The 14,385-nt window shown below is 36.2% G+C and overlaps 1 protein-coding gene across 1 annotated transcript; it reads left to right on the top strand.

Moving 5' to 3' along the window:
- Nucleotides 1-218: 218 nt before the first annotated feature.
- SLITRK3 (SLIT and NTRK like family member 3) lies at nt 219-3,158 on the top strand. Its single transcript, XM_059921972.1, has one exon. The coding sequence runs from the start codon at nt 219-221 to the stop codon at nt 3,156-3,158; it is 2,940 nt and encodes a 979-aa protein (XP_059777955.1).
- Nucleotides 3,159-14,385: the final 11,227 nt, after the last annotated feature.

Raw genomic sequence — 14,385 nt, 5'->3', positions numbered from 1 at the left:
CATCACATGGTACAATATTTCAGTCTTCTAATTTTAAGATATAGGACATATTAAGCATGTTGATAGGTTATTTTGAGTGTCAGTTCAACAATTACTAAAGTTTTTATATCACTCTTAAAAAGCCCCACATGTATGAAACAATTAGAATAGAGCATATGACTAAAAGCTAAAAATCTGCATCTTTATTTCTGTTGCAGTTTTGTAATCAACCGCGAACGATGAAACCTTCTATAGCTGAGCTGCTTCACAGAGGGAGAATGCTGTGGATAATTCTTCTAAGCACAATTGCTTTAGGATGGACTACCCCAATTCCCCTGATAGAGGACTCAGAGGAAATAGATGAGCCCTGTTTTGATCCATGCTACTGTGAAGTGAAAGAAAGCCTCTTTCATATACATTGTGACAGCAAAGGATTTACAAATATTAGTCAGATTGCTGAGTTCTGGTCAAGACCTTTTAAACTATATCTGCAGAGGAATTCAATGAGGAAATTGTACACCAATAGTTTTCTTCATTTGAATAATGCTGTGTCCATTAACCTCGGAAACAATGCATTGCAGGACATTCAAACAGGAGCTTTCAATGGTCTTAAGATTTTAAAGAGGCTATATCTACACGAGAACAAACTAGACATCTTCAGAAATGACACCTTCCTTGGCTTGGAAAGTCTGGAATATCTGCAGGCAGATTACAATGTCATTAAACGTATTGAGAGTGGGGCATTTCGGAACCTAAGTAAACTGAGAGTTCTGATTTTAAATGATAATCTCATCCCCATGCTTCCAACCAATTTATTTAAGGCTGTTTCCTTAACCCACTTGGACCTACGTGGAAACAGGTTAAAAGTTCTTTTTTACCGAGGAATGCTAGATCACATTGGCAGAAGCCTGATGGAGCTCCAGCTGGAAGAAAATCCCTGGAACTGTACATGTGAAATTGTGCAATTGAAGAGTTGGCTGGAACGCATTCCTTACACTGCCCTGGTGGGAGACATCACCTGCGAGACTCCTTTCCATTTCCATGGAAAGGACCTGCGAGAAATCAGGAAGACAGAACTCTGTCCCTTGTTGTCTGACTCTGAAGTGGAGGCTAGTTTGGGGATTCCCCACTTGTCATCAAGCAAGGAGAATGCATGGCCAACTAAGCCTTCCTCAATGCTGTCCTCTGTCCATTTTACTGCTTCTTCTGTTGAATACAAGTCCTCAAATAAACAGCCCAAACCCACCAAACAGCCTCGAACACCAAGGCCACCCTCCACATCCCAAGCTTTATACCCTGGTCCAAACCAACCTCCCATTGCTCCTTACCAGACCAGACCACCCATCCCCATTATATGCCCTACTGGGTGTACCTGTAATTTGCACATCAATGACCTTGGCTTGACTGTCAACTGCAAAGAGCGAGGATTTAATAACATTTCTGAACTTCTTCCAAGGCCACTGAATGCTAAGAAACTGTATCTGAGTAGCAATCTGATTCAGAAAATATACCGTTCTGATTTTTGGAATTTCTCTTCCTTGGATCTCTTACATCTAGGGAATAATCGTATTTCTTACGTCCAGGATGGGGCCTTCATCAACCTGCCTAACCTAAAGAGCCTCTTCCTCAATGGCAACGATATCGAGAAGCTGACGCCAGGCATGTTCCGAGGTCTACAGAGTCTGCACTACTTGTATTTTGAGTTCAATGTCATCCGGGAAATCCAGCCTGCGGCCTTCAGCCTCATGCCCAACTTGAAGCTGCTATTCCTCAACAATAACTTGCTGAGAACCCTGCCAACAGATGCCTTTGCAGGCACATCTCTGGCTCGGCTCAACCTGAGGAAGAACTACTTCCTCTACCTTCCTGTGGCTGGTGTCCTGGAACACTTGAACGCCATTGTCCAGATAGACCTCAATGAGAATCCTTGGGACTGTACCTGCGACCTGGTTCCCTTCAAACAGTGGATCGAAACCATCAGCTCAGTCAGCGTGGTGGGTGACGTCCTGTGCAGGAGCCCTGAGAACCTCACCCACCGTGACGTGCGCACTCTCGAGCTGGAAGTTCTTTGCCCAGAGATGCTGCACATCGCGCCAGCTGGAGCGTCCCCAGCTCAGCCTGGAGACTCTCCCCTTGCTGGGGGGCCGACGAGTGCATCACCTTATGAATTCTCAACCCCTGGGGGTCCTGTGCCACTTTCTGTGCTGATTCTCAGCCTGCTGGTTCTGTTTTTTTCAGCAGTCTTCGTGGCTGCAGGCCTCTTTGCCTATGTCCTCCGACGGCGCCGGAAGAAGCTGCCCTTTAGAAGCAAGCGGCAGGAGGGCGTGGACCTCACTGGCATCCAGATGCAATGCCACCGGCTTTTTGAGGATGGTGGAGGTGGTGGAGGTGGAAGTGGAGGTGGGGGACGACCGGCTATGTCTTCCCCAGAGAAGGCCCCTGCTGTGGGTCATGTATACGAGTACATACCCCACCCTGTTACTCAGATGTGCAATAACCCCATCTACAAGCCTCGTGAGGAGGAGGAGGCGGCCATTTCGTCAATCCAGGAGACAGGGCGTGCAGAACGCGGGGCTCCTGGGACACAACCCCCAGGAATGGGGGAGGGTCTCCTAGGAAGTGAGCAGTTTGCTGAGACACCCAAGGAGAACCACAGCAACTACCGGACATTGCTAGAGAAAGAAAAGGAGTGGGCCCTGGCAGTGTCCAGCTCCCAGCTCAATACCATAGTGACCATGAATCATCGTCACCCTCACCCTCACCACCCAGCCGCCGGTGGGGCGTCAGGGGTAGTTGCGGGAACTGGGGGAGACTTGGCTGGGTTCCGCCACCATGAGAAGAATGGTGGGGTGCTGCTGTTTCCCCCCGGGGGAGGCTGTGGTGGTGGCAGTACGCTACTAGACCGAGAGAGGCCGCCACCGGCCCCCTGCACGGTGGGATTTGTGGACTGTCTCTATGGCACAGTGCCCAAATTAAAGGAACTGCATGTCCACCCTCCTGGCATGCAATACCCAGACTTACAGCAGGACGCCAGGCTCAAAGAAACCCTTCTCTTCTCGGCTGGAAAGGGCTTCACAGACCACCAAACCCAAAAAAGTGATTACCTCGAGTTAAGGGCCAAACTTCAAACCAAGCCGGATTACCTCGAAGTCCTGGAGAAGACAACATATAGGTTCTAACAGAAAAAGAAAATTAAATTAGTGCTTTTTTTTCAAAAGAAAATAAAAAGAAAAAAAATATCCCTTGCTCCCTTTATACTTGTCCCAATAACTCCATTCTCACAAACTCCCCTGCCCTGAACAGAACTGAAACCGCATGATAACTAGAAAATACAGATGTATGCTCTCCCCACTCAGATGTGATTCGGAGGAAGGGCCATACTCAGATCATTAATCAATGAAGTGCCTTCGCAGACTTTTGCCAGCAAATGTTATTATTTTTTTATACTGAAACTTGAGACTTTGACTGTGCCATGTATAAGGTATATTAGGATCGTTGTATTGATCCTAATTAAGTACAATTCAATGTGTCTTTTTCTTTTCAGTAACTTTTGTTTTTAGTTGTAGTTTTGTTTTGACAGGGAGGGGGGGAAACAAATTGACATTTGTGGCTTTCGTTCCTCTTGCCCTCATGGCACAGATTCTGTACATGTATTAATACTGCAGTTTGCTGCATGCCTGGAAACTGCAAGGCGGGGAGGGAGGGGGCGGGTCTTGCTCGAACGTTCTCACCCACTCGTTTTTCTCTTACACACATACCCACACGCAAATCACAAATCTCTGCACATAGGTCCCTACACCTGCAGCCTCTTCCTTCTGGTGTAGGTACACACACACACACGCACACACACACACACACACAAACACACCCCCCACTCCCATTCAACCCAATCTAATTAGTTCGGGTTCGATCCATTCCTCTCCTCTCCGTAGCTTCACCTTCCCTTCACCCCTAGTGTACAGCTCACAGCGTCTCTCCTCCACCCTGGGAAACGTCATCTTCCAGGATGGAGCCAACTGAAGTGGAGGCCTGGTGGTATAACAGCCGTAGGCACTCACCTAGGATGAACACATTCTTTGTGACACTTCATCCTGATGCCAAGATTTTTTGGAGAACATCTGCACTTTCTTATATATATATATATATATATATATATACATATATATATATAAAATATAAAAAAAACATAAAAAAGCAACTGGGTATATATCACTAACGGCTTTGTAGGAAGCACTTTTAATGTTTTCTCTCTCACACACAAAGATTCAAAAGAAATGTGCATATATTTATTCTGTAATTTCAGTGATTATAAATTGTAAAGGTAATGTTTAATCATTGTATAGTGATTATGCGTCTGGTATAGCTTTCTTAATAAAAAGTTTTTGAAAAACATAATACATTATACATAGAGGATACAAAGCTTGAACTTTAAATTCCAGCTATGCCATGACTTTCGTGCTACCATTTTTTTTTTTTTTTGAAAAACTTTCTTTTACTTCTTATACAGAAAGCTAGTTTATTAACAAGTTTGATGCACTGTGATATTGATAAATCTTATAACCCATCATGCCCATCCCATACCAGGATATTATAAGTGGGACATTAAAAAAAAATCTGATTTATATAGTTCACCTCTTTCTCTTGGATTATGAATTTCAAACTTAGTACTCCAATGATGCATCATTTTTCCTAGGCAGGATGCAATTGGGAGAAAACACAGTAAATATATTGCTAAGAAGTACAGGATTAATTAGGAGGAGATGATCAAGGATCCATGAATTGTATGATAGTTAAAGACATAATAAAGGAAAAGGAAAGTGAAATTGCTATACTTTTTAAAAACGTACACTAAAATTACTTACACACACACACACACACCAACCAATAAAAATATAAGGCCTTGGAGCCAGTTTGTCAGAATTCTGTTATCTGTTGTCACTGTTATATTTTAGCTACTTTTTTTCCCAACCACTTACTGCAACTGGCCCCAAACATGCTTGAACAAAGACAGGATGCTGAAAGAGTTTTTCTTTCTGTATGACACTAAAATATGTTGAAAAATTAATCTGACAATAATCCAAGTTATGATCCATTTACATGTGAGCGAAACCAAAGAAAATCGGATTTTTAAGGTGCCAGTATCTTGTTTGTGGAGGAAACTAAACTGATACGAAGAAACTCGAGAGCTTTGAGGCAGGCACTTATCTCATCGGGCCAGTAGAGGACAGCAGAGCTCCAGAGATTCATAGAACCTGTAGCTGCAGAATTACGCAGTGAGCCCAGTGTTCTCTGCTAGTGTTTCCTCAAGTTGCCCTTAGTAGAAATTATTATTATGCTTTGAATGTAACTCACTACAAGTCACTGATGCCTTACATCACATTTTTTCCATAAAAAAGGAGACTAGTGGCTTCTAAAACTCCATAACTGATATAAAACTAAGGCATTGTATTTAAAAAGAAAAAAAAAAAACCCATGAATGTCTAGAGTAACCTATTTATATATCTCTTGATTAATTATATTTGGGTAATAACATAGATATGCATAAAATAAAAAAACACAAGTATATCAATATGAAATGCAACTTTTCAGGGCTACCTTGCATTTGGTACATTATACCTAAACCTTTTGTCCTCCATTATTTGAAGTATATTTTGGAATTAGTTCAGATGAAGAAAAGCCCATGGACATGATTCACTATTTCTCTATAGACAATATTGAAATGCAACTCTTCTTATGCAAGAGGATCAGACCCACTATTAAATAGGTGTCAATCTTCTTTGTTTCTTATTTTCTTTTTACTTTCCCATAAGTCACCTTTTTCATAGTTATCTCACTTTCCTTGTTTTTTCTAATCATCTCTCCATCCTTCACCTGAAGTCTTTTTTTTTTGAGGCACAGAAAGTTAGTATTAACCTTTAAGTGTTATAATATCAGATTTATGAAGTCCCTCTAAGCTAGTTATTTATCATGTCCCCATTCCTCCTAATCAAATATTTTGACGAATAGTAGAAAGATGTACATAATAAAAATTCAAAGTGCAAAGCTACTTACCATTTCCTTAATAACTGTGCATACATTCATAACATGGCATATTATCAGACTAAAGTACAATTCCTAACAATCCCAGAGCTTTCGACATTTGAAAAATGAGTGTCCATAAACCATATCAAATTATAATGTAATTTGATAATTATAATGTTTATATTTTATTTATTAAATATAGAAAGTAAGATTATCTTGTCTAAAATATAGGTATAAATTTTACCCTTGAATTAGGAGTAAATTTATTTAGTGAAAATAAATTTATATGAGAATGGAATTTTGTATCAAAGGAGGTAATATTTTGCTTCCATAGAGTTTTCTACCCCCTTGGCTAGGCCACTTATTTTAGCTGTGCATTAGAAATACTTAAGTTAGCTTTACATTATAATACCAGATATGTTTTCTTAAAGTACCATGGGTATTAATATAGGTCCTATGATTAGGATTTGTTCTATGTTTTTGCTGCAGTAAAATGATTATTTTTAAGAAAAAGATTACTAATTCACTTCATAGTGCTGGTCAATTAAACTGAAGCAGACCCAGATCTGACAGATGTTTGTTATTATTCTTTGCTATTTTATTACAAACTATAATAATAATATTTGAAAGTAATAAAATGTATTGTAATATCCCTTTAACTATGAGCTGGCGAGTAGAAAATAATTGAAAGTGAAATATTAGTTTGATTCAGTACTAGTTTTAACACATTATTTTTCTATACTGTATTATTATGTGAATGCTTTTATGTTATTTAAAAAGCTGTATTATTTCATCTAATTGCAAAATACTAAAAAATATAAGGATGATGACCACCATATTTTAAATAAAAGTTTAGAGAGAGATCACAAGAAAAGTTTAATTATTGAGCTTGAAAAGTTTTTTTTTTTCCTTACCTAGGAATATTGGTTTTAAACCCTTGTTATCTGCAAAGAATATTTATGTTTAGATTATGAAAATTGATAATGCAATTGCAGAACATAAGGATTTTTCATTAACCATTGCAACACATTATTTTGATTCATTTAGTGTAAATTCATTGTTCATACAGTACTATCCTTTTGCAATTATGTTGTCTAAGCCAATAAATGTTGCATTTTTGTAAAATGGCTATGACAAAGGAATGATTAACAAAATGCTCCACAAAATGTAAGACATATGACTGTAACGAGTCAAGATAATATGAGAGGAAATGGTAATAAAAAGACCTCATCTTAAGTCATTTGAGCAATTTGAATTTGAGCTTAGACATTTATAACTTATACTTAGCTCAAAATCCTCAACTGTGAAAATTCAGGTAAACAGAACATAAATCTCACGAATTTCACTATATAAGTATTCTGTTTAATAAATATACTATATGCCTTTTAAAAGAAATAAGAGCGATAACACATGTATAATTGGGCAATCATGTGTGTGCTTATATAAATATAGTACTATTATATATGTATATACACTGTATATACATGTATATAGTTTATATATGCTGGATTATACTTACATGTAAATTATGGATTTTTTTCTTTCATGTATAATAATTTCAGTTTTATGCATTTATTTTCCTTGCTTCTGTCTAGCTATGTACAAGTGAAGCTGGATGAAATTATAAGTCTTCACTTTGGGAATATTCACATGTAAGAAGTAACTCTGCAATTACTATTTCTGAATTTAAAAGTCTTTTATCTTCCAATTTTTTTCATTTTATTATTTAAGTCATAGGGGACAAATCTCAGTCAAACTGTGAGTTAAGTCCTCACAGTAAAGAAACTAATCTCTTATAAATATGCAACATAAGTCAAATGAAAAACAATTGAACATTTTTCATTTTTCTATTTCTAGAATAAATTTTGCAGGTGAAAATTTCAGCAGCTTTATTAATTTGATTAAGACCTTTGTAATTTATTTAGGTATGTAGAAAAAGTGCAATCTTGAAGGTAAATATAAGAGATGTAAAGAACCTATTTAAGACATTCATCATCCTATTTTACTTCTTTTAATATCATCCTTCATTTATAATATATAATACTAGTAATAATAATAACAAACAGAGATGATCACTTCTAGTATGATTTTATATGAATTGAAGGGGAAGATTTTTCATATAAGAAAGCAGGTGTACACCAGGGGCTGCTAGTTGTGAAGAGGTAATGGTTTGACTACCTTCTTTAATTCTGATAATATTTGCTCCTGAAAATAATACATGCATTTTTGAGAATATGTATTGTTTCTTCTCTATTGCACAGATACAGATGATTTTTCACATGATTTTTAAATTTTAATAGAAAATAATACTCATGGTGAACTTTAAAGATATATAGCCAGGAAGGCATTATAATAAATTATGTGTGACCCAAACCCTCCAATATCTTCAAACATTAAAAGACAGATGAACATTAGTAAAAAGAAGGCTTTCTTCATTAACACCCAGTGACAAAAAGGCCCAGCATACCTAATTAAATATTTCTTTAATGTATCAGTTCATCCACTTGTTTATGAGTAGTATAATGAACTGATAGACTTCGCAATGTATTCAAATGTATCAAAATCAAACACGTTTCATCAAAAAGAATGTGCTAATAACCAGTACAAACAAACCTGGGTACTTTAGTTTAATTCAACTGTAATAATTAGCAGGCCATTCTCTTGATGAGGAAAGGTACCACATTACCTATATTGCATTATATGTGAATACAGGGCTTTTATGCTTTTGACACATTTTACTAGGATCTTTTAGGGTTTAGAGTTTATTTGCATGATGAAAGGCTACATAATGATTTTTGGTAGAATTTAAAACAAAAGCATAACTTGCCTAACCTGGGGGTGGCAAAGTTAGCTCTGAAAAAAAATGCTGAAACAAAAATGTCATTTGATTATGTGAAGGAATGGAAAGAAGTTCTCTTCTCCCTCCTGGTCCTATTCCTTTCACTATTCCTGACAGTCTTGCTTCTACTTCTGTTTCTGACTCAGTACCAAGATATTCTTGTGACTAAGGGCACATTCATTGAGCTCAAATTAGGTGCCAAGACAAGATCAGGGAATGATGAGAATCCCCGCACCTAATGACAAAATGTTCAATTCACTTATCTTGTACCTTAAGCTGAGAAAATAATCCAGTGTATCTCACTTCATTGTGAAATCATTTATAAGTCCAGTGAAAAAATCAGAACCTAAAATAATAAATTTAGAACCACTTCTGGAGATCGAGAGAATCAGCAAATGCTTTAAAAATATGGAACCTATCTTTAAAATCTCAAAGCCTTGTTTTTCCTCCTCTGAAATGCCCTTTGTCTTTGACATGGCATCCAAAATACTGGTTTAATCAAAATTAAAATTAAAATGTAAAATATTTGTATTAAGATGCCCTCTTCCTACTGGAATCCATATATTTTCAGTAGACTTTCCTTATTTGCAATGTAGACTTTCTGACTATTCAGCTGTAATATTGTTGCTTGGAATTCTAAGGTTGTTTTCCCCACAGAATTGTGGTAAAACAATTTATTTTAAAATGTCTCTATTTTTTTTTGGCCTGCCATAACTAACTTTAAAATAAAACAATTCTGTCAATATGTAAACTATTAACCATATACTGTAATTTGAAGGAAAAAAAAGAAACCCCGAAAGTCTATCTAAATTGAACATTTTATATGTATTAAACTGAGGTGGGATTTTTTTACCTACTTGCGCTCTTCTTCAAAAGATTTGGATTCAAAAGTGAAATCCGCTCCTTTATTTCTAATTAACAGTTTATTAGATGCTTTATTTTTCCAGCTGGTAATAAAAGGGAGGTGGGTAAAGAAAATGTTAACAGATATAATAATCTGTCTGTGGAATAATTAGACCCATGAATCTCTCATTTTTTTCTTTAGTAAACCTTCCTCAACAAGAAGGAAAATGGAAGGAGAAGGGAAAAAATGAAAAATGCTTTTCCTTTTCGAAGATCATTTGATAAAGGCTTAATGGAGAAAGTCTGAACTAGACTTTCATATTAACCTTTCAGTGTTCTATCTTTGGAAGAATTAAACCCCATAGTAGGTTCACTATGTCTTCCAGCATGATTCTAAGACACTTCAATTTCTATCAGTTAACATAGTCATTGGACATGAAATCAACCCTTAACAGTAACTAAAGCAAATATAATTAAAAGTAAATAAATTTTTTGTGTGTATATGTCAATCCCAATCTCCCAATTTATCCCTCCCCTCCCTTACCCCCAGTAACCATAAATTTCTTTTTTTTTTTTAAATGTTTGCTTATTTATTTATTTATTTATTTATGGCTGTGTTGGGTCTTCGTTTCTGTGCCAGGGCTTTCTCTAGTTGTGGCAAGCGGGGGCCACTCTTCATCGCGGTGTGCGGGCCTCTCACTATCGCGGCCTCCCTTGTTGCAGAGCACAGGCTCCAGACACGCAGGCTCAGTAATTGTGGCTCACGGGCCCAGTTGCTCCACGGCATGTGGGATCTTCCCAGACCAGGGCTCGAACCTGTGTCCTCTGCATTGGCAGGCAGATTCTCAACCACTGCGCCACCAGGGAAGCCCCATAAATTTGTTTTCTACATCTGTAACTCTATTTCTGTTTTGTAGATAAGTTCATTTGTACCCTTTTTTTAGATACCACATATAAGTGATATCACAAGATATTTGTCTTTCTTTGTCTGACTGACCTCACTATGACAAACTCTAGATCCATCCATGTTGCTGCAAATGGTATTATTTTGTTCTTTTTTATGGCTGAGTAATATTCCATTGTATATATGTACCACATCTTCTTTATCTATTCCTCTGTCGATGGACATTTAGGTTGCTTCCATGTCCTGGCTATTGTAAATAGTGCTGCAATGAACACTGGGGTGCATGTATCTTTTCGAATTATGGTTTTCTCTGGATATATGCCCAGGAGTGGGATTGCTGGATCATATGGTAGCTCTATTTTTAGTTTTTTAAGGAATATCCATACTGTTCTCCATAGTGGTTGTACCAATTTACATTCCCACCAACAGTGCAAGAGGGTTCCCTTTTCTCCATATCCTCTCCAGCATTTATTGTTTGTAGACTTTTTGATGATGGCCTTTCTGACTGGTGTGAGGTGATACCTCATTGTAGTTTTGATTTGCATTTCTCTAATAATTAGTGATGTTGAGCATTTTTTCATGTGCTTTTTAGCCATCTGTATGTCTTCTTTGGAGAAATGTCCATTTAGATCTTCTGCCCATTTTTTGATTGGGTTGTTTGTTTTTTTGATATTGAGCTGCATGAGCTGTTTGTATATTTTGGAGATTAATCCCTTGTTGGTTGCTTCATTTGCAAATATTTTCTCCCATTCTGAGGGTTGTCTTTTCATTTTGTTTATGGTTTCCTTTGCTGTGCAAAAGCTTTTAAGTTTAATTAGGTCCCATTTGTTTATTTTTGTTTTTATTTTCATTACTCTTGGAGGTGGATCGAAAAAGATCTTGCTGCAATTTACGTCAAAGAGAGTTCTGCCTATGTTTCCCTCTTAAGTGTTTTGTAGCATCTGGCCTTACATTTAGATCTTTAATCCATTTTGAGTTTATTTCTGTGTATGGTGTTAGGGAGTGTTAAAAGTAAATTTTAATGCAAAAGAAATCACAAGGATAAACTGAGGCAACAGTGCAAACTAAGACATTTAGCTTAGTTCATGGTACAGATGTGTAAAATGAATTATAAAAGTCCTCTCTTTTTTTTTAATTAGTAGTTTTTCCAAATAATACATAACTCATTATGCCACAGTTAATTTTGAGGCCACGTTAACATAACTTTTTTGTTTGCCCCATATCAGAATTTATTTAAGGAAGACAACCCAGTTATTAATATTTATTTAAGAAAATAATTATTTATTAAAAATTTACTATAATTTGTCATATAATATATCCCACAGCTATGACTATTCCAGAGCCAAATATATGTAGTTTAAAACAATTTTTATTATCTATAATATTGTTCTTCTCTATTGGTATTTATGATTTGAATTTTATCAGTCTAAATGATATTGAAATTGCTCCTTAATTTGGATCATATACTCTTCTCTCTTTATAAATGTAGATAACTGATAGCTGAACATTGCTTAACTGAATTCTAATATATATATTCTGTATATATGTAAATATAATATATACACACATATATATGGATTTTATTTACTAACAACTTTATCAAATAAATTTGCATAATGCATCACTGCACAGGTGAAATTTTAAAATGATTTAAATTTAAGGTTCAAAATGGGGTAAGATATAGTGTGGAATGCTGAACAATACATAAAATCTAGTTGCTAAAGTTTTATTTGTTAATTGAACCAGGCTTAAGTTTGACAATAAATCACTTCTCTTCCCATGTTAATTCAAATATGGCCACCCCGTTCCAAGATAATACATTCACTACTCCTACCGCATTTCAAAAAAATAAATTAGCATTTCTATAAATCATTGTGCCTTAAAGAAGGGCAGGTAGAGATATCAATTCTGGGGAACTTCTCCTCTGCCTATCCTAACTTCAACATGCACAGCTCCACTCTTATTTCCACTGCAAGGGGCATCACAGAATGGTAATAAACAAATATGTATTGCAAACAGAAAATGAAGAGAGAGAGAAGACAGTGTGTAGTCAGTTGGAAAAAGCTCCTAAGGTAGTTCTGATATGCTCACTCATCAACCCCCACTTTGAAAACTACTGTTTCCAGCAAGTATCTTTAGTTGCATCCAAGCAAATACTTTATCTTTCAGTATATGCAATTTGCTAATTTCCATGTTTGTACAAATCACTGTGGTTATTCTTTTATCTTCTGAAAATACACATCTCTCATGGGCATCAAAATTTAGTTTCAAGTTTCCTTCATCCAGTAGGCCTTTATTGATACAGTAAACAAAATTTTGATATTCTCTCAAACACTTATGCACACTATTTATTCTATGCTGATTTAGATAAAATATGTTGGAATATTTTACCCTCAGTGTCCTTCAGTCATTTTGCCTGTCTGTACCAAGAATTCTGGCTTTTCCATTATATTATAAGTACTTGAAAATACAGACTCTCTTCAAGGTCTTCTGTAGCCCAGTGTCTAGGACCATATTTTGCACAGCTATGGAAAATATATTCTGAACAAACTTCGGAGTTTCATGGATCTTATCTTGTTTCTAGCATAGCCACAGTACTACCTTTTTTTCCCCCATTATTTCTAACACACAGCCTTAATAACAATAGACAGTATGTAAATATTTATTGACTAAATGAATGAACAGAGTTTTAAAATATGTATGGTCTATGCATTCTTTCAAAAGTTGATAGACCTTTGGTATGTAACCCAGAGAAAAGATGAAAAGGGATAGAGAGGGTTGGAGTGTGGAAGAGGCAGCAAGAAGTGTTACAGTATGGGAAATGTAATAACTTCTTGTACTTTTCTTGGATTTCTTTATTAGTAATATACACACTGACCTCAAGGAAATAAGATTGAGGAAACTGAGTAGTGTGAGTATGTCTCTGGGGAGAAAATAATGAAAAGGAAGGAAGGAAGGGAGGAGCTCTAAAACTTAGTTTTATCTTCCTCAACAGCAGCCAAAGCAAAGGAGTTTGCCTGGTAGTATGCAGATGTGGCATTAGTGAAGCTTGTGCTCAGTTGTTTAAATGCTTATAAATAAGAGCAATAATTTAATAGACTTTGTTGATGTCTTCTTTGTTATGATTGCTTAACTGGTGGTTCTACCACTTTACTGAAAATTCTATTGGAAAGTAAATCCAGCCAAGAGTATTAAATAAAACAGGGCACACATACAAGTATTATACGAACTACCTTCCTTTAGAGAGATGTTCAATTTAAATTTTTTATTTCTTCTATACCAGCCAAATATACAAGATTTCACACTTAGAGTGACAGAATATGACTATCTCTATTCATATATTTCAGCCCCTGATCCTGTTGTGGACAAAGGTGAGGTAAATCTAGCTGATGAATGAAGAAGTGCATGGATCATCATATGAATGAATATATAAAATGTATTTCTATCTTACAAGATGCAAATATTAATGTATAGCTAACCACATTTTCACTTAGGTAATGTGAGACTTTAAAAAGAGAAAAAAATCATCTGTGTTCTTACTAACGTTTAAATCTTGAAATGCTACTATGATCATATTCTCCTCTATCTTACCAAAGGATATAATAAACTAACCAATGAGAATTTAGTTTAGTAAATTTAACCCAAAAATAAACATGTAAGGCAAATACAAAGACATGCTTTTAAAATAATTTGCAGACATTTATTTCATTTATTTTCATTAAAGCTATGGATATGCCTATGGAAATTCAGAGTTCTTTTTGGGTATCTGGAAGCTTGCTATTGTGGTGCTACACCTTAG

Source organism: Balaenoptera ricei, chromosome 4 (assembly GCF_028023285.1).
Source record: "Balaenoptera ricei isolate mBalRic1 chromosome 4, mBalRic1.hap2, whole genome shotgun sequence".
NCBI lineage: Eukaryota > Metazoa > Chordata > Mammalia > Artiodactyla > Balaenopteridae > Balaenoptera > Balaenoptera ricei.
Note: the sequence above shows the minus strand (reverse complement) of the source record. Positions and strands in the feature narration are given on the sequence as shown.

What these genes read in the sequence shown, in the direction of transcription:
- SLITRK3 (XM_059921972.1), top strand. Translation starts at nt 219, where the DNA reads ATGAAACCTTCTATAGCTGAGCTGCTTCACAGAGGGAGAATGCTGTGG.